Source organism: Gopherus evgoodei, chromosome 1 (genome assembly GCF_007399415.2).
Source record: "Gopherus evgoodei ecotype Sinaloan lineage chromosome 1, rGopEvg1_v1.p, whole genome shotgun sequence".
In the NCBI taxonomy this organism is placed as follows: domain Eukaryota; kingdom Metazoa; phylum Chordata; order Testudines; family Testudinidae; genus Gopherus; species Gopherus evgoodei.
The window spans coordinates 320,771,571-320,789,987 of NC_044322.1; the positions used below are offsets into that span (position 1 = coordinate 320,771,571).

Below are 18,417 nucleotides of genomic sequence, written 5' to 3' on the forward strand. Positions count from 1 at the left end.
GGGAAACCAAGTCAGTGTTATGTGTGTTTGTGGCACAGCTAAAAGGTGCTGTGGCCCACGATCTGCTAGAATTAGTAGCACTCCAGCACAGATAGGTAACACTATGAGCCAGCAATCCACTGAAAGCAGCGGAACTGATGCACAGCTGGAAGATGTTGTGGCCCAAAAACTGCTAGGCGTGGTGAGTCACTAGTACGGCTATGTAAATAGCTGTCGGCCAAGACTCGTCTGGGAGCAGGGCAGAGTCAGGGTGGTTAGAGATCTGGTTTCATGCCGTTGGAATCCTCTGGCCTGAGTGACTCAGATGGGTGTGCAGCAACTGCTGGGGAAATAGAGATGGTAAGGAGGGGAAAAGGTGACCCTTAACCTATGGGCTAAGGGGGATTTAGGACCAATGCCTAAACAATAGCTAATTGTAATGCGTCGATGTCAGGGGGAGGTGTGACAAAAATGCCCATTGGTGTTTCACAACTCTGTGTCAGCAACTTTTGTCAGGCCTGACATACTCACTACACCTCACACACTGTTGTCATAATTTGTCTCTAAAAGGGATCACATGTAAGGAATCATATATAACTAGTAACACCTGGCCCCCAAAATCATTGTGTAGTATATGTATAGTGTGTACAAAGAGTTAAAAATACATGTTAGAATTATGTTCTTAAAATGTGTTTGACAAACAATGCATAAGCCCAGCGTGTCTAGGACAAAAGAATATGTATTTGTTTGTCTGACCAGCCTGGTCGTCAGGAAGACACAATGAAGGTCCCAATACATATAAAGTAAATAAAGCTATTAAGCTAAAAAGTAGGAGAGAAGATAGCATAGAATTTATACCCCTGAAGGAGAAAGAAACTTTATCTGGGCTCATGTTTCAAAGAACACATTTCAAAAGTTTACTGGACCATGAAAAGAAAGGAAGAGAACCCCACAGTTATCCTTTACTCAAATAGTCAAAGAAAACAAACATTTTGAGCTCTGTGTGGTGGGTCCTGGTTAAAGAATGGGTCAGCCATGTTGGAAGAATGCCAGTGATGAGACAAACTACTCTAGTTTCTGAAATTGATTTTTAGTCTTAAAAACATATTTTTACTTTTGTTTGTAACCATTTCTACCTTATTCTTTATACTTGGTAAAACTTAAACCTATGTCTTTTTGTTAATACACTTGTGCTTCTTTTACCATAAGTCAGCTCAGTGCTTTGCTGGAAATGGAAGGACTGTCAACCGCTGTAAAGTTAATAAGCTGCTATGTACTGTCACTTTAAAGGAGCAGCGAACTTAATATGGTTTTGTGGATGCTACAATCAGAGGGGCTGTGCACTGCAGAGAAAGGTGATTTTGGGGCAGAAATCAGGGCTGGAAGGGTTGTGGAGTTCCACCTGCAAAGGGAAACCGGGTGGTGGAAGCCAGGGTACAACTTGCATGCTAGCAAGTTGGTGTCAGAGTTGAGAGTCACAACGGCATAGCATTTAAGGCACCCAGAGTTCCAAGGCAGATGTTGACTGAACACCATAACTGGCCTGGGTGAACCCCTAAGCGTCACACTAGCATAGGTAGCAGGATTCACATACAGCTTACTATTTGAAAATTACACTTCAAGCAACAGTGGGGGGCAGGTGGAGGGCTCTGTGTGTGCTGCCCATGCCGCGCCTCCAGGTACCTCCCCTAAAGTTCCCATTGGCTGCAGTTCCCTGTTCCCAGCCAACGGGAGCTGTGGGGAGCAGTGCCTGGAGGCAATGCATGGAGCCCTCTGCCTCTCCCACCCAGGGTCCGCAGGGACGAGGTGCCAGTGGAGCTGTGGGCCATATCCAAAGCCCTGAGGGGCCACAACCAGCCCGTGGGCCGTATCCAAAACCCTGAGGTGCTGTATCCAGTCTGTGGGCCATAGTTTGCCCACCCCTGATCTAGCCGTTAGTGACATGAGACCATCTCTATGCACATGAACTCTGCTTAAAGCCACTTTGAAAAAAGAAATATTTGTGAATATTTCTCTCAAGGCTGACTCTTGAGATAATGTGAAACTGGAGAGAATAAGGTGTCATGGAACTTACTGGAATACACTGAGCAGATGAACAGTAAGAGCCAACAAAACATGCTACTAACTGCCTGTCTGTTTGTTCTGCATTTGTAACACAATGGGATCCTGGTCTATTACTAGGGCTCTGTAGTACTACTGTAATACAAATAATAAAGTATCCAACTCTTTCAGCTTCTTCCAAAAGAGCACATACTTCAAAAAGAAGAGAAAAATGGAAGCTCATGCTTTTAACACATTTTCTGCTCTCAAACTACAAGCCTACATTTACAAATTTCTCTAAAAAGATGCTTAGCCTCCATTGAATTTGAAGTGGGGAGAACTGAAGTACCTTTTCTTTTTAAAAACAAAAAGAATTTGAGATCCTAAATCATAAACAGACTAGATGTATGCTATATATTTTATTTACAATGCATTTCAAAATACATGAAAGTTCTCTCTTTTACTTACCTGCCTAGAACTGAGTCCAAGGTTTTCTATTCCCCCCATTTCAATTAATACGCTTAACACCTAATTTTTGCAGCAAGAACACAGAACCCTGAATTCAGCTCTTGGCTGATTAATAAAAGAAAAAACACATTACAAATCAATGTAAATTAAACAAAATTAAAAATCCTTTAAGTCCACATTTTCTCTATACAAGATTTAGAATCTCAAACGATGGCTATATTTTTGGATCAGTTATTGCATGTTCTTCAAGAAAGAATTAGCAAATGTCATAACATACGTTGTTAAAAGCACAGAATACTAACAAATTAAATATGGAAGTTTCTTACATTGACTATAAATCATTTTTGTATAAACTACAATTAAAACATGTAAGTCAGAAAAAGGACAAAAACCATATAAATACCTTCAATATCATCTGCATCATCTAAACCAAGTTCTTCCATTAAATCTTCAAAAGAAAAAAATAAGCAATGTTTAAGATAAATATTTGTTAATGAAGATGCCCAGTCCCTCACCAAAATTTGATGTAGTGAATATTACCTGATTTTTGCCTTTTGCCAGTCTCGATTCCCTTTGCAGGACAAGAAGAGGTGTCATTTGTTTCTAAAATTGCTTGAGTGGTCTTTGGCTATTATAGACAATCCAACATACAAAAATTAAATAAAATTCAAAATAATGATATATTCTTTAGTTAGTAAGATAAATTCTTAGCATGAATGACACTTACCTGTGAATCAAGAGTTTTTTCACAAAAACCTAAAAAGAGGGGTCAAAAGTATTCACTATTACACTTCAGGATTTTCAAAGACACTAGGTATCAACTTCACGCAAAATTACTATCTTAAATTACTATGTATTGCCTATTTGCAACTATTGTTTTAATTCCACAAAACTTATTTTTAGTTAGGCTAAATATATCATAGCAACCAGCACGTTAGTATTATAGAAACATACGATTGTTCAAACATGCACCTCAGATTTCAAGAGAACAAGCTAGAGTAATTCATGTGAAGCAATAAGGCCATGCTGATTAACAGTACAAAAATAGGTTTCAGAGTAGGAGCTGTGTTAGTCTGTATCTGCAAAAGGAACAGGAGTACTTGTGGCACCATAGAGACTAAAATTTATTTCACATAAGCTTTCATGGCCTACAGCTCACTTCTTCAGATGCATATGCAAGTACTGCTGTTCTTAGTACAAAAATAAAATCTTTATTCTTTCTTAGAAGGCAATAATTAATTCCCTGAGAGGAAAGTTATAAAAGCCAAAATGGAGTGGAGTAGTTTAATGTGTCATAAAGCAGTGCAACAGTACTATTATTATGATTACCCCACAAGTGTTTGTGTGTTGAAGAATCTCTATTTTCTGTAGATAGGACGAGTTGGAGAAGAGTTATATGCAAGTACTGGCTTGACAAAGCCCTGGCTGGGATGATTTAGTTGGTACTGGTCCTCCTTTGAGTAGAGTTTGGACTAGATGACCTCCTGAGGTCTCTTCCAACCCTAATCTTCTATGATTCTATGTCATCTCAATTCAGTTATCTGGCAACAAATTCTCAACATAGAGACCACTAAATGATGTCATCTCAGTTCAGTGATCCACAGATCAGTGTGCTTAGCTTACCAGGAATTACTGGAAACAACTCTTCTGTTTGGCTGTATTGTCCACTTTTAATACAATTCTCAATAAGAGTTTCAACTTTTGTCTAGTGTAATATCATTTCTATACCCATCTGATCTACTGGCCTCTCTACACTTCTTGTAGCCTCTACCTTAGTCATCATATACTGTAGTTTCTTGACCCTCTTTTGCAAGGAGGACTATAAAATGTGTTAGAATGGAAGTATACCATAATTTTAATACTACCAAAATTCAAGTGTTCTTATAAGCAACTATTACTTCATCTCAACAAAATTGCTGTCCAGTGATATGTGAACCTTTCTAATGTATTTTCACAATTGTCTTTTGATCTTTTTAAAAAATATTTTATTTATTTTAGCAGAATCATACCAAAGTAAAGGGAATGCAAAGCAACAGACTTCTCAAGGCAACCCTGCAGTACAGGATTTCAAGCCTTCAAAAAGATGGAAAAGTTTTGGCTACAACCTAGTGACACGTGATATGAAATTTTCATTTAATTGTATCAATATGTTCATCATGTTCCAATGAGAGTGACAAAATCATAATTCTTTAAAGACAAAAATAAGAAGAAACATGCTGTCTTAGCAGTAGAACATTCTTGCCCTCCTCATAAGTAAATAGTCACAGAGCACCATGCAGAAAGTTTATTATTTTAAGTATTAAGGTTTATGAATTATTTTATCAAATAACATTTTATCCATTACTTTAGCTTCCAGGCAAAACAAAGAGAGAGATCAATATAAAAGTAGCTACCAAAGGAGGAAGTATTACCCTTTTTGTGCTCAAGTTTCACACACCAGGAAAAGTCAAGAAATTCAGAAGAGGACAGATATTATCAACAAAGTTTAGAATATCAGGCAGATGCTGGGTTGAAAACAGTCAGTCTTTGCTCTACAGGCTAACAGATTTGAACTCTGGTTAACCAGCGGAGGTAGCAAGTTCCATAGCCGAGAACTTTCAAATGAGAACAGTTTCGTCCAGTCCTCAAAAGAGCACTTCTGGGGACAGTAAACAAAAGCACATCAGGTATCTCAGACATTTTGCTGGTGCAAAGAGAACGAGAAGAGGTTTGATTCTTAATAGTGGATTGGCATAGCACAGGGGTTCTCAAACTGGGGTTCATGGCCCCTCAGGGGGTCATGAGGTAATTAAACGGGGGGTCACGAGCTGTCAGCCTCCACCAAAAACCCCGCTTTGCCTCCAACATTTATAATGGTGTTAAATATATAAAACATGTTTTTAATTTATAAGGGGGGTCTCAGAGGCTGTGTAAAAGTGTCACCAGTACAAAAGTTTGAGAACCCTTGGCACAGCAAATTAGAACCGTACATTAGATGGGGCAGGGAGAAAAGGCACAGACCCGGATCTGGCAAAGTTACACCCAACAAAGACTTTCTCCTATTGTCTCTCTGTTGAGAATTTGTGGCCAGATTACAGTACCTTTATGTGAGCAGTGCCAAAGAGCCATAGCACTCCAGAAAATCTGGTCTGATATGTCCAAAATTGTCCAGCCCTAAGCCATGCAGGGCTTTACAGACAGACAAATAATATTAATTGTAGCCAAAACCACTGGAATGAATGAAGAATAAGGATGATGAGTCCAGCTGGACCTGCTCCACTAACCAGGCAGACCAGCAAATTCCACACAAACTGAAACAGAGTGGCCACTAAGATAGCTCTAAGGATTGCACAATTATACTAATCAAGATATGAGGTGTCAAATGTCTTGAACAATCAAAAGGCATCTGTAACCATTACTGTTATTCTTTTTTAATATTGAATAGAGCAATAATCTTTTATGCTGCTTTACAGAAAGATTATTTGGCACACAAATGGGATACAACTATGGCCTTTTCGTTTGCCATTTGAACTGTTAAGAAAACTAGACTTCTCAGATGCCAAGTACTACCCTTTCCGGACTCATAAATAAGTTAGTATTCATAGATAAAATGTGAATTCCGAAAATGAAAAAAATCTTATTTCCAAGAAAATTATCTACTTCATTCACTCCTTTCTATCTAGAACCATCTGTTAAGCTCTGGAAAGTGGAATATTTGAAAATATAAATGCAACGGATCCAAAGTAGCTGGGCACAGAGTACCAATTATGAGATGCACAGTTGCTAAGCAAATAAAATAATTAACATCTATCTTTGCCTCTGGAATTCACACAAATCTTCCTTCCCCTTTAGGTTTCTCACTCTCAAGATGGAGATTATGAGGTCCTCAAGTAATAGACAATGGATGATCTCAGGTCATTTAGAGTCAGACATTTTATCAAGCCAAAAACTCCCATCTCTCAATAACTTTCATAGGCTAAACCTCCTGGGCTAATAAAACTACAGAGAGAAAAGAAATATAACAGCAGCAAATCATAACACTTTTTGACCATAAAAAAAATCTCATACCATCTTTTCTGTCAGAAAAAACTGTCTATAAAAATAAATACCCTGAACCATGTCAAGGTTTTGAAGAACATTTACAAGAATCTAGTGAAAATACAGTTTGAACTCCTAAGGAGAGTATAATTCCTTTTACACCTCTATCCCGATATAACGTGGTCCTTGGGTGCCAAAAAATCTCACCGCCTTATAGGTGAGACTGCGTTATATTGGGTTTGGTCTGCTACAGCAAGAGCTGATGCACTGTGCCGGCCTGGACCGGCTTCCCCGGTGGTGATTTAAGGGGCCCAGTGCTCCAGCCATGGCAGGGAGCCTCAGGCCCTTTAAATTACCACCAGATCTCTGCAGTGGCTGGAGCCTCTGGCCCTTTAAATCAACGCTGGAGCTCTGGCAGCGGGGCTTGGGCGGTGATTTCAAGGGTCCAGGGCTTCACATGAATTCGGATATAATGGTAAAGGCGCGAGGCTTGGGTGGTGCTTTAAAGGGCCCGAGGCTCCCCACTGCTTTACCACATTATATCCAAATTTGTTTTATATTGGGTTGTGTTCTATCGGGGTAGAGGTATACTATCCATTTTAGCTGCTAGTCAATGGCCAAGGACATGCAAACTACCACAGTTCCTCTGAAATGGATCATCTCCTGAATTAAAGTCAAAGTATTTTCTACTCTTATCAAGAATAAAAAAACCAAATCTATCAATAATGACAATTAACCAGCAGTTTTCTATTGCCACTGAGAGAACCACCCACTCCTTTTTTTTGAAGAATTCCTAAGGCGTACATATAAAATTAAGCTTATTTTATAAAAGCTCATGAAGTATGGATAATAATACAATGATAAAATTACCTTCATTTGGTTCCTCAAAAATACTCTGCATGTGTGTGTCAGTTCTGACAGCAGATGAAATTAATAGGTTGACTGGTAGTTTTCTTGGACTTTCAGAAGCACACTGGTTAATTAAAAACATGCATGATAACCTGGATAGAATTAATTTTTAATTGCTTTCCACAGAAAAAGTATAGATATTTTTAGTTGCTGGGTATCAGCAATGATTTACAACCAAACATTTTTGTGCGCTATCCAGTATACATAGTACTCATGTATCTCTGAAAAAGCTTTAGAAAAGGAATATCATAATATAGACTATTTTAAAAATCATAATACTTATGAATATTTTTCATTAAAGTGTTAATAAAATGCTAGTTAAAATTTCTGTCAATTAAGATGTCTGAACTAGCCTTGATAAACACAGAAGAAGTGGGGGGAGGTGTGTGTGTGGGGAGGAATTAAAAAAATTTAAAAAAAAAACCTGCTTGAATAATAACTGCAGTTCTTTACAACGATTGTTTGTATCTCTGTACTGTAAGTGCAGGTGATGTTCATGTCCTCAGCACACAAGTCTATGGGAGTTGTGCATGCACCCTACGATAATCAACAGCTGCACAGGGAATGCTATAAGGAGGACTGAAGAAACAAAGTTCAACAAGGCCAAAAAGTTGACAAAGACTAATACTAACTATCCTAAAACTTTAAGATTAAAATTTTAAAAGGATAAAAGTTAAACACTCTCAAAAGGAAACTAATGTGGTAAAACAACATTACATTCTCCTTGCTGCCTAAAGCAGTCCGCAAGAACTGAGTAGCAACTGGGGTTATTCTCTGGATATGGGAGAGGCAAGAGACCATAGCTAGGGTGTATGTGCAGCTCCAATGGTTACAGCTTTTTCATAATGTGCACCAGCTTAAGAGGGGATTCTACAGAGGCAATGCTTGCAGGCAGAGATAAAAGGTAAAAACCTGGCCCCAAATCCATTTAATGAGAGTTTTAATGTTGACTTAAATGGGGACAAGATTTCATTGTCTTTTTTTAAATTAAAAAAACCAACAACACAGATTTAAAAACCTAATATTTTTACCTTTCATAAACATTTAAAACAACTAAACTATTTAATAATTCAATATGATGCTAGAAATACTAATTGAATCTGCGGGGGTCCACTACCAGGAGACCTAGGTGATTAGCAGTTCTTAACTAGGCAGCCCCTAAGTAGTACTTTAAAACCACAGCATCAAGCCCTATGATCCATTCACCAACGAAGAAGTCAGAAATGCAATAAAAGTAAACTCTTGAGTGGTAGTGAATTGAATAAAATTGGTGGGATCATAATAGCCATATTAATGGAAAGTACCTCTGAATCCCAGGGTGATTCTGTATCCTCCTCCTCGTCCAATCCTAATACTGACATTGTATCTACAGAATAAAATAAATATGAAATTTTACTTTTCTCTTATAAACATTTCACATTAGTTGTACTCTGTCAGATAAGCCCTGTACTCATAAGATCGCCAATAGGCATACATAATTTATCTCAATCTGTATACAAATAATTCACATGTGCTGCTAAGGTTGCTGCAACACCACAGTGTGTCACACTGTTTTCTTCAGGTCCTCATCTTTCTTCTCTCCTGCTATACCCGCTGAAGAAAGAAACTGAAGGCTAAAGCCTGGTATACACTTAAAAATTACATTGACTTAAACTATGTCCTTCAGGGCTGTGAAGTATTTTGCAACTTAAGTGCAACACTTAAATTAACCTAACTCCAGGTGCAAATACAGCTAGATCAACAGAAGAATTCTTCCATCAATTTCACTACTGCCTCTCAAGGAAGTTGGTCACCTACACCGATGGAACAACTCCTATACTGATATAGGAAGCAAATATACTACAGTGCTACAGTGGATACAGAGGGATAGCTCAGTGGTTTGAACATTAGCCTACTAAACCCAGGGTTGACAGTTCAATCCTTGAGGGGCCCATTTAGAGATCTAGGGCAAAAATCTGTCTGGGGCTTAGTCCTGCTTTGAGCAGAGGGTTGGACTAGCTGAGGTCCCTTCCAATCCTGGTATTCTATGACATGCAGAGCTGTAGCTGAGCCGCTGTAGTGTAGAAATACCTAAATCCTTAACACCTCTACCCTGATATAACATGAATTCAGATATAATGCAGCAAAGCAGTGCTCCAGAGGTGTGGGACTGTGAACCCTGGTGGATCAAAGCAAGTTCAATATAACGCAGTAAGATTTTTTGGCTCCCGAGGACAGCATTATATTGGGGTAGAGGTGTATGTGAAGGCATGATGACGTTCTCAGAATTCAGTGTTCTGGCTGCATCTGCTGGTTGGGAGGAACTTTAACAAATATCTGGACTAGTATAGAAGATTCAATAGAATAAGGTTTTTTATAGAGCACTGGTGTTCCATGCTGCCACCGAGGAGCTCCACTTAAATGCATTCTGTACTAGCCACAGTTTCCAAATGGTTTTAAGGTGCAGCCCGATTTGGAGTGTGTTGTAGTACTCAAAAGTTACAAAGCCACGGCCATGGAAGCTATATCCTATCAAAAAATAGATTTGAACCCAACCTGCCAGACACAGAAGAAAAACATCATCAGTACTAGCCACTGCTACTATCTGATCATCTAAAAGCAACTGAAGGTTGTGAAATTAGATATTTGTGGAAATACAACCTCAGCTAAAGGGTTGGATATAACATTCACCCACTCTTCTGATTTTTGTCCTCAACTCACAACATCATTTTAGACATATCTGTGAGGTGACTTAATTTAAAAATATAGGCTATAAAAAATCCAAACAATTCCTATTTCTGTGCTTTACAATATGTCCAATCTACTTTATGCCTTTTTTAGATTGTAAGTGCTTCAAGACAGGGACTGTCTGTAATGTGTGTCTTGTACTCTTTGGAGTCCCTCAGAAACAAAGGAACCAAGTGATTTATCAGCTGAGACATTCCCTGACAGTGTACCAGGGCAAGTGAAAAACATCTCATGATTCACAATACCAGAGGCAGCAGATTATGATCTTTTCTTAGTACTCAGCACAGTAAACTAATCTAGGAAAAACATTTGGATTTCTATTTACTAATTTACCTTTCCTAATAGCAGTATCTTCTGAGGGATTCTGTGCTTCACGGTTTCCATTACAAATCAAACTTTTATCTATAACATTTGAAATTTGTGGTTGCTTTATGTCATCTTCCTCCTCTGATGATTCTTCCTAGTAGAAAGAGATTGAATGAAAAATATCTTCCCAACTAAAAATACTAAACAAGAACAAATTACTTTCTATCTATTTTAAGATGTTATACTCCCACTCATCATTGTAGTGTCTGAGTGCATACATCAAATCAACAGTAATAGCAAAGTCACTTTTTGAGGCAAACAACTCTGCTTGGGAATGGGGTTTGTTTAGTTGGGTGGATGATTCATTTGTTTTAGGTGGGTTTTGTTTGGTTTTTTGGATGGGGGCACATTTGTTTGGATGAAGATATCAATGTTGTGAATATCATTTTTGCTATGGTGAAAAGTTCTTGCAGCGTTTTCTAAAGATGATCAGATTCACCTAATCTCCTTTGGAATTTCATTCCTTAGTTGATCACCTCAACGAAGACTGCTTTTATTCCCAGATCTCACACACTTAGGGCTGGTCTACACTACGGGGGAAAATCGATCTGAGATACGCAACTTCAGCTACGTGAATAAGGTAGCTGAAGTCGAAGTATCTAAGATCGAATTACCGTCCTCACAGCGCGGGATCGATGTCCACGGCTCCCCCTGTCGATTCCGCAACTCCGTTCAGGTTGGTGGAGTTACGGAATCGATATAAGCGCGTTCGGGGATCGATACATCGCGTCTAGATGAGATACGATATATCGATCCCCGGGCAATCAATTGCTACCCGCCGATACGGCGAGTAGTGAAGACGTACCCTTAATCATGGGCTTTATCTGTATTGTCCCAGAGGAGCTCAACTGACCATCTGATTCTAAAAGCAATTTTATATTCCAACCACCTTTTTTTACTCATTTTTTGTAAATAAATAAATAAATACAATCAGTTTGTGCTGTTGCAGTTCAATTTATTTTTCGTAACACATTTGGATTTTTTCAGAGCCCACTTACTCTTGCAAACAATACCTAATTCATTTTATGCATCATTCTTTAAGACACAAATTATACTGACTTCAGAATAATGAGTCTAAAATTCATCCTTCTATAGCATCATAACCACATTTAGAATAAAAAAAAATGCTGCTCACTACTATCCTACCTAATGCATGAAAACTCTGCTTTATTAGAAACAAATTTATAGTCGGTCATTTCTTTATTCAATACTGAAGATCAGATTAAATTTGAGTTACATGATTCTTGTTAGCAATCATCTATTAAGGTTTTTCATTTAACTATATTCAAACCATTCAGCTACAATACAAGTACTTTGTGTCTTATCTTCTGCTTTACCTTTGTAAAAATCCTTGTTATTGGATTTGTCTCTTTTTACTTACTTTGATGCTTGGTTGAAACGTTTCTTTTAGATTTTCTTCACCGCTATTTACAGGCAAATTCTCACTTTCTGATTCCAATGTTTTGCAGACTGTATTACCCAATCCCTCGGAATTCTTGCTGTGCTCCTTTCCAGCATTTTGATCACCTAGAAATCTAAGATTCTCCGAGTCCTGTCTTCTGTTCTCATGCCTTGGATTTTCTGCCTCTGACCAAGGATCATCATCACTTTCAAAGATATCATTTACTAGGTTTGAGTTTTCCTCCTTAGTATAACAATTATTTAAGACAGATGGAGATGCATCATTTTTCCAGGCTGTCATTTCAGAGTCTTCAAAAGAACAGCGAGTCTTACATCTGATTTTTTCATTTCCATCTGTATATAACAATTCATTTGTATTCTGAAATTCATGAATTTCTTCATGTTCGCTACCATCTTTTTTTGATGAATCATAAAGTACTTCCTTATTTACCATCTTATATGATATGGCAGTTATATTTTCCTTTAAACCTTCATAATGTCCAGTTATAAAAGACACAGGAATATCAACAGATTCTTGCATTTCCTGATCTTTCTCTTCACATGTTTCGTGACTACCAGCATCGTGTATATTTTTGCTTCCACATTTAACTTCCCTTTCAGATTTAACAGCACCGTTGAAGATTTCTAATTCTTTATCATGCTCATGCTCCAATTTTCCAACATATTCTTCTTCTTCATCCTTTGTGTAATCATCTTGACTTCCTTCTTCATCTTCTGTATCTTCATCCTCCTTTTCTTCCTGACTAAATTCTTCTTCATCATTTTCCTTCTTTTCTTCTTCCTCTAATTCTTCTTTCTCCTGTTCGCTTGATTCTGAAATATCTTCATTTGTTAGTTCTTTACATTCTTTTTTATCCAAATTTGTGTGATTTCTGGTTACTTATTTGAGGTTTTGCCTTGATGACTGAAGACTTCCAATTCTAATATCCTCACCATCTTCATAAAATCATAGATGAATTTGAAAAAGAAAAAACATAACATAGGAACCAACAAATTAATTGCACAAACAAAAATTTACCTGTTTAAACCCCAGAAGAGGAGGAGTCATCTGGGAAGGTTTTGAACAGGAGCCAGGTGAGGGATGGAGAGGTTGAGGGTAGGACTTGACTTGGGAAAAAGGCTTAGGAGGGGTTTCAATGACATCTTCAGCTTCACAATCTGATTTATTTTGCTGTGAAATGGCTATATGTTCTGTTCTCATAATGCTACTTTTCTCACCTACTATAGTAAAAACACAAAGATCAAATATACTTAAAAGAGGAAGTATAATACATAATAAATCTACAATTTCATATCAACATATAATGTAGTAAAGGAGAATTCCCCCCCTCCCCACCATTGCTTACTGTTTTTCTTGAATTGATGGGAAGAGTTCATTAGCAGAGTCAAACTTGGCTTCTGTGGTTTCTGTAAATAAAGTTAACTTTAAGCACATTAAGTTTTTACATGACTAGTAAGTAACACCCTTCTGCTTTATCAAATACCGAAGACTAAATTCAATAACATTTTCTTACTGACAATGCCAGTTGAGGCTTCCATCCTGCAGTCCTGACTCAGCCAGCACTCTTATTGAAGTCAGTCAATGAGAGTTTTGCCCAAAAGATTTAGCCCATACATCATTAAATAATATATTTTGAAGTGTATTATATTCTACAAAATCTTTTCTTTAATCCAGTCGGCATCAGCAATACTGGCATTTAGGCTGTTTTGTTTCAATTTTATGTCTAAGAATCTTAAATACTTGATAGATTCTCTATGATTAGTCAACAGATTAGTCACTTAAAACGGCCCAGTCCACAGTCTGAGGACACCAAAATTCCTGCATCATGATGGGAAGATGTTACTGCTTCTATTTTAACACACAATGCACGTGAAATAAAGTAGAAATTCAGCAATTCATCCTCTGAGTGGAAGAGGAAACAGTCATTAATTTGATACAAAAAAATATGTACACAGAAGTTTGCAGCAATTTGGGTAAGAAGAGATTAGTGATCCAGACAGATATAATTTAACGACTGTATTTTAGGATAAGTTTTCAAAGAAGTTCATGAAGATTTAACCATGTGTCTCCTCACTGGTGTAACATAGGGAATTCCCTATGCAATGCTTTTAAAACATACTCCTAAATTTTCATGTACAACTTCTAAGGTTTCAGAAGATCTAAGGAAAACCACAGTTGAAAGACTGGACTTTCAGTAGGTAGTGCTTCCATTATTCATGTTCCATGCTTAATGAGAGTGGAAAAGGCCTAATAAATAATTCTAGTGTCTACCATGTTCAATCAAATTATTCAGTAGGTGGTAGTGCTTAAAAAAAAAAAAAAAAAAAAAAGACTTACTGCTCCTTAACAGCCTATTGTGTATTTTGGCAATGGTATGTTAATACTATAAGCAGGTGGAGAGGGATAGCTCAGTGGTTTGAGCATTGGCTTGCTAAAGCCAGGGTTGTGAGCTCAAACCTTGAGGGGGCCATTTAGGGAGCTGGGGCAAAAATCTGTCTGGGGATTGGTCCTGCTTTGAGCAGGGGGTTGGACTAGGTGACCTCCTGAGGTCCCTTCCAATCCTGACGTTCTGTGATTTGTATTTAAAAAGAGAAATCAAGATACAGAACAGTTACTTACATTTCAATGCCTGTTGCTTCAAGATGTTTTGTGCACATGGATCTCACAGGAGCATGCAAGATCAGATTCTTTTGACCAGCAATCTCCACTGGGTCTGCGGCTGCACCCTTCACATCCTTATGTCCCCCACCCAAGAGCATAAAGGGCAGAGTAAACTCAATCACTTCTCATTCCTTCCACCAATACAGAACCCCAAGCTAAAGAATTCTGCAATAGAGGGGAATGCATACATAAAAAATATGCAGTTTGCTGGTCAAAAGTCACAAACCAATCTTGAGGTTTTAGGGAGGGAATTATAGAAGCCAGAGCAACTGACTCACTTGTGGAAACCTACATTGATCAATCATGAACTCTAGATGAGGTCTGAGGTCTTTTGGTAGCTGTCATGCCCTGGGTGCTAGGGATATTGGCTGAGTTTACCAGAGAATTAGCTGAATGTGGTTTATGAGCAGTTGAACCACCTTTCAACTCACAATTCTCTGGGTCAGAGATGCTCTTCATTATTTCTATTGGAACAATCAATTTCAGGCAGCATCTCAGTCTTTCTGGATCCATTCGGAGAAAGATGTTCAGATGGAGCACTTGTGAAGTATGTGTCCTTCTCCAAGGCAAAAAAAGTCATTTAGAATGGCCATTATTTTGGGATTTGGCACCTAACAAGTGTCTGTTACAGCTGTCCTCCTGCTGCATTCCTTTTTCCCCTCTCCTTTCTGTTTGTCCTGTGTGGCCGCCCCTCCCGGCCATTATGCTAACTAAAGTCACAGCCCTATTCATAGGAATGGCTTGTACAGACTAACTGGAGCCATTGCTCTGCCTAGGGAGGGGACTTCTTGCTTCTTTGTTTGGCTCCTTTGTTCAGACCCGGGCTCGGTGTGGGGGGGGGGGCTGCCCAGAAATGCAAGACCTGAAGTGGCCAACTAATTAAGCATATGAGTCATACCTGTGGCTCAGAACATGCCCAGGCATGCCTACGCTTACCTGCAGCCTTTCCCTGCCTTCTCTCCTCCCCTGTATCAAGAGGAGCCAATCAAAAGTACTGGTGGGAAATTGCCTGAGTTTACCTTTAAAGCTGGATATTTTCTGATCAGACCTCGGAAAAGGTCCTTGCTTTGTCACCTGGTCTGATCAGCTAGGGGTCTCTGGGGGGCCCTCTCCCCGCTCTCGTTTGTTTTTGAGCATACCCCCATTTTTAAACTCCCCTCTTACGAACAACGAATTTGTGCCTGGAGATCTCCTGATTATTGTAAGCGAATCGAGTCCTCTCTCCATTGTCCGATGCTACTGCTGTTCCTGCCTCTGTGCTTGCTGCTGTACTGGGGATTGGTAAGAACTCCCTCTTGCAGACTTCCCCTGTCCTAGCTGCTGGCCTTGTTTCCCCAGCAGATAGACCCAAGCTAACTCCTTGGTCTGTATCTGTAATCTGTTTCTTGCTCCGCAGCGCCTTTGCTGCTAAAAATAAGCCTGTGCCGCTGCTAAGCTGTGCCTTCCTGGACTATATCCTGGGCCGCCGGCTTGCAGCCGCCCCACTGCTGCAGCCACCCCCACCCCCCCAGGGGCTGTACCCTGGGCACACACCACTCTGCCCTCTGGAACTGCTCCCCCTCCCGATCAAAGAATCGGCATAGTGTAAGGTGCACCTATTAGAATCAGGTTCTTAGTCTAGATAAGTTGTAATTTCATTTTGCATAGTTGTGGTTAAGTGAGGTTTAAAGAATTGTTTGTATTGTGCTCTGTAAGTTTAAAAAAGAATTGTTGCATTGTGTTCTGTTACTTGCTAATTTGTGTAGTCTTGGTTAAGTTAGATCATAAATAAGATTTTGCTGTGCCCTGTATAATTGTGGTTAAGTCTGTCTTCCCGCTGCGCTAACCCCCCCGCAAAGCTTGCCCATGTCTCCCCCCAAGCTCCCCAGTCACTCGTTGCAGTCTCTCTGCTGCTCTCTGTGTCTCCGTGAGTTTAAATCTCCCTCCGCTGCGCCTCTGCCTTTGGTCCCTGCTCCACCATGTGCTCCTCTTCCCCCATCCCCCAACCTCATTTCTCCACCACTGTCTCTCTCTCTCTCTCTCTGTCTCTTTTAATCCCTTCCCCCACGTGTTCACCTCGCTCCTACTGCTGCCAAACCTCAATTGTATTACTGAAGTCTAGCATAAAACCCCATTGGTTACCCTTTTTCTCTCTGACACACCTCACATTTTACATTTACACCACTGTGACATATTTTTACCTAGAGTTGTTGGTTATTTAACACATTTTACCCATAACTGTTAGTTGGTTATATGCTGCTGTGACACACCCTTTACATAGAAATTGTTAGCTACCTGTTACATTTATACTTCAGTGTTAATTGGTTACCAACTGTATTGTACCCCACTATTGAAACCCCCATACTATTTACTAAAAGAAACCCCTCCCAAATTGTCTACCTTAACAAACCCCATACCCCTCACTATTGAATTTTCCCTGTTTTTGCATTTTCTTAATAAAGTTTATTCTGCGCCCCACCAGTGCAGTAGTTGTCCCCCAAGATCCCCTACCTGCTGGCAGGGTCAACAAGAAGGGCAGGAGGGCAGGACTTAAAGTCTAGAGACTTTGCCTTGGCCATGGCATTAATGCTTTGGTACCAAGATCTTCATATTTTCTAACTTATTTTTTAGCCCAATGGGAAAATAAAATGATAAGCACTAAACTAATCCTAACATTAATTGAGGGTGTTACGGTTTGGCAGACCAACACTGCTGAATTCAGTCTTGCTGCCATGGGTGATAAGAGAAACTGGGAGATGGTTGGGCCTGCTTTACCCACTATGTCTTCACGTGGATTGGTGCGAGCATATGCAGGATGAAGGAACAGCCCCACTGAACGCTGCTGGCCAAAAAAACCTGATCGTCACACACACAGCACATGCCCACCCAGAGCAGGATCCATGTAGAAAAATACTCGAAGAACTTCTTCATGTTTCAGGAAACTGCTAGTAGGCATATGATCTGAGGAGAAGGAAAATGTATGCGGCTTCTTCATAAGTAGCTGATTTGTTTCATATGGTGTATAAACTCATGAAGATTTTTTTGAACTAGTCTGTAAACAAGCAATTTAAGAGGCAAATTCTGTGATAACTTTAAGGGAGAGGACGACTTGGTAGAATGTTGCTGCATGTATACCATTTTTTCTTTTGTTTTATTTTCAATTTCAAAGCACCCTGTCCCAGATTTTTAAAGGTATTTAGGCACTACTGCACTCGACATTGTAATAGCTAAGTTAGGAACCTAAGTCTCTGTAATGGGGTGCGACTCACCGTTGTGGTGCCTCTGGCTGGCTGTCCTGGAGATTAGCTCTGCTAGCCAGTGCGCCCTTTTCTGACGGCATCTTGCTGCCACCACTTCTCCTCCAGGACCCATGTCACTCCCAAAACTATGTTGTCATCTTCACGGCACAGCCCTCTGGCTGCGTCACGGTCTGTTCTCCCCCCTTCCATGGGAACTGCAGTCCACTGTCCAGCCATTTCCCTCAGTGGCAACTGCAGCCCATTGTCTGGCCAATTCCTCAGTGGTGGTGGTGGTGTGTGGGGGGGAACCTGGTCCCACCCACTATTCCTTGTCCCAGCACAGGAACCCTGTAAATAGACACCACTTGCTGTGTCCCCTCCAACTCTTCAGTTCCTTTTCCTGGGCAACTTCCCTGCAGCCTCAGCACGCTCTTTGTCCTTGCCTTAGGCTTCAGCCCCAGATCCCTGCAGCCTACCAGGAGCTATCTTAAGCTTTCCCGGTTCCTGCCTAAAGCACTGCTCTGTCCAGGGTGCTAGCTGTCTTCAGCCTGCAAGGCAGCCAGTTCTCCCCTCTTCCAGATCCAGGGAGCAACTGAAACTGCTCTCCCC

General features: G+C 39.8%; 1 protein-coding gene across 13 annotated transcripts in view; it reads right to left on the reverse strand.

Moving 5' to 3' along the window:
* Positions 1–18,417, reverse strand: part of ANKRD7 (ankyrin repeat domain 7) — a 200,836-nt gene that overhangs the window by 122,749 nt on the left and 59,670 nt on the right. For 12 of the 13 annotated variants that reach the window (XM_030549082.1, XM_030549088.1, XM_030549083.1 and 9 more), the window contains 8 exons: positions 13,275–13,335; positions 12,947–13,149; positions 10,474–10,600; positions 8,718–8,779; positions 7,375–7,477; positions 3,215–3,243; positions 3,028–3,115; positions 2,891–2,935 (listed from right to left, as the gene is read on the reverse strand). In XM_030549082.1, coding sequence (XP_030404942.1) covers positions 2,891–2,935; positions 3,028–3,115; positions 3,215–3,243; positions 7,375–7,477; positions 8,718–8,779; positions 10,474–10,600; positions 12,947–13,149; positions 13,275–13,335 — 718 coding nt within the window. The remainder of the gene's footprint in view (positions 1–2,890; positions 2,936–3,027; positions 3,116–3,214; positions 3,244–7,374; positions 7,478–8,717; positions 8,780–10,473; positions 10,601–12,946; positions 13,150–13,274; positions 13,336–18,417) is intronic. The other variant, XM_030549080.1, reaches the window with a different exon arrangement.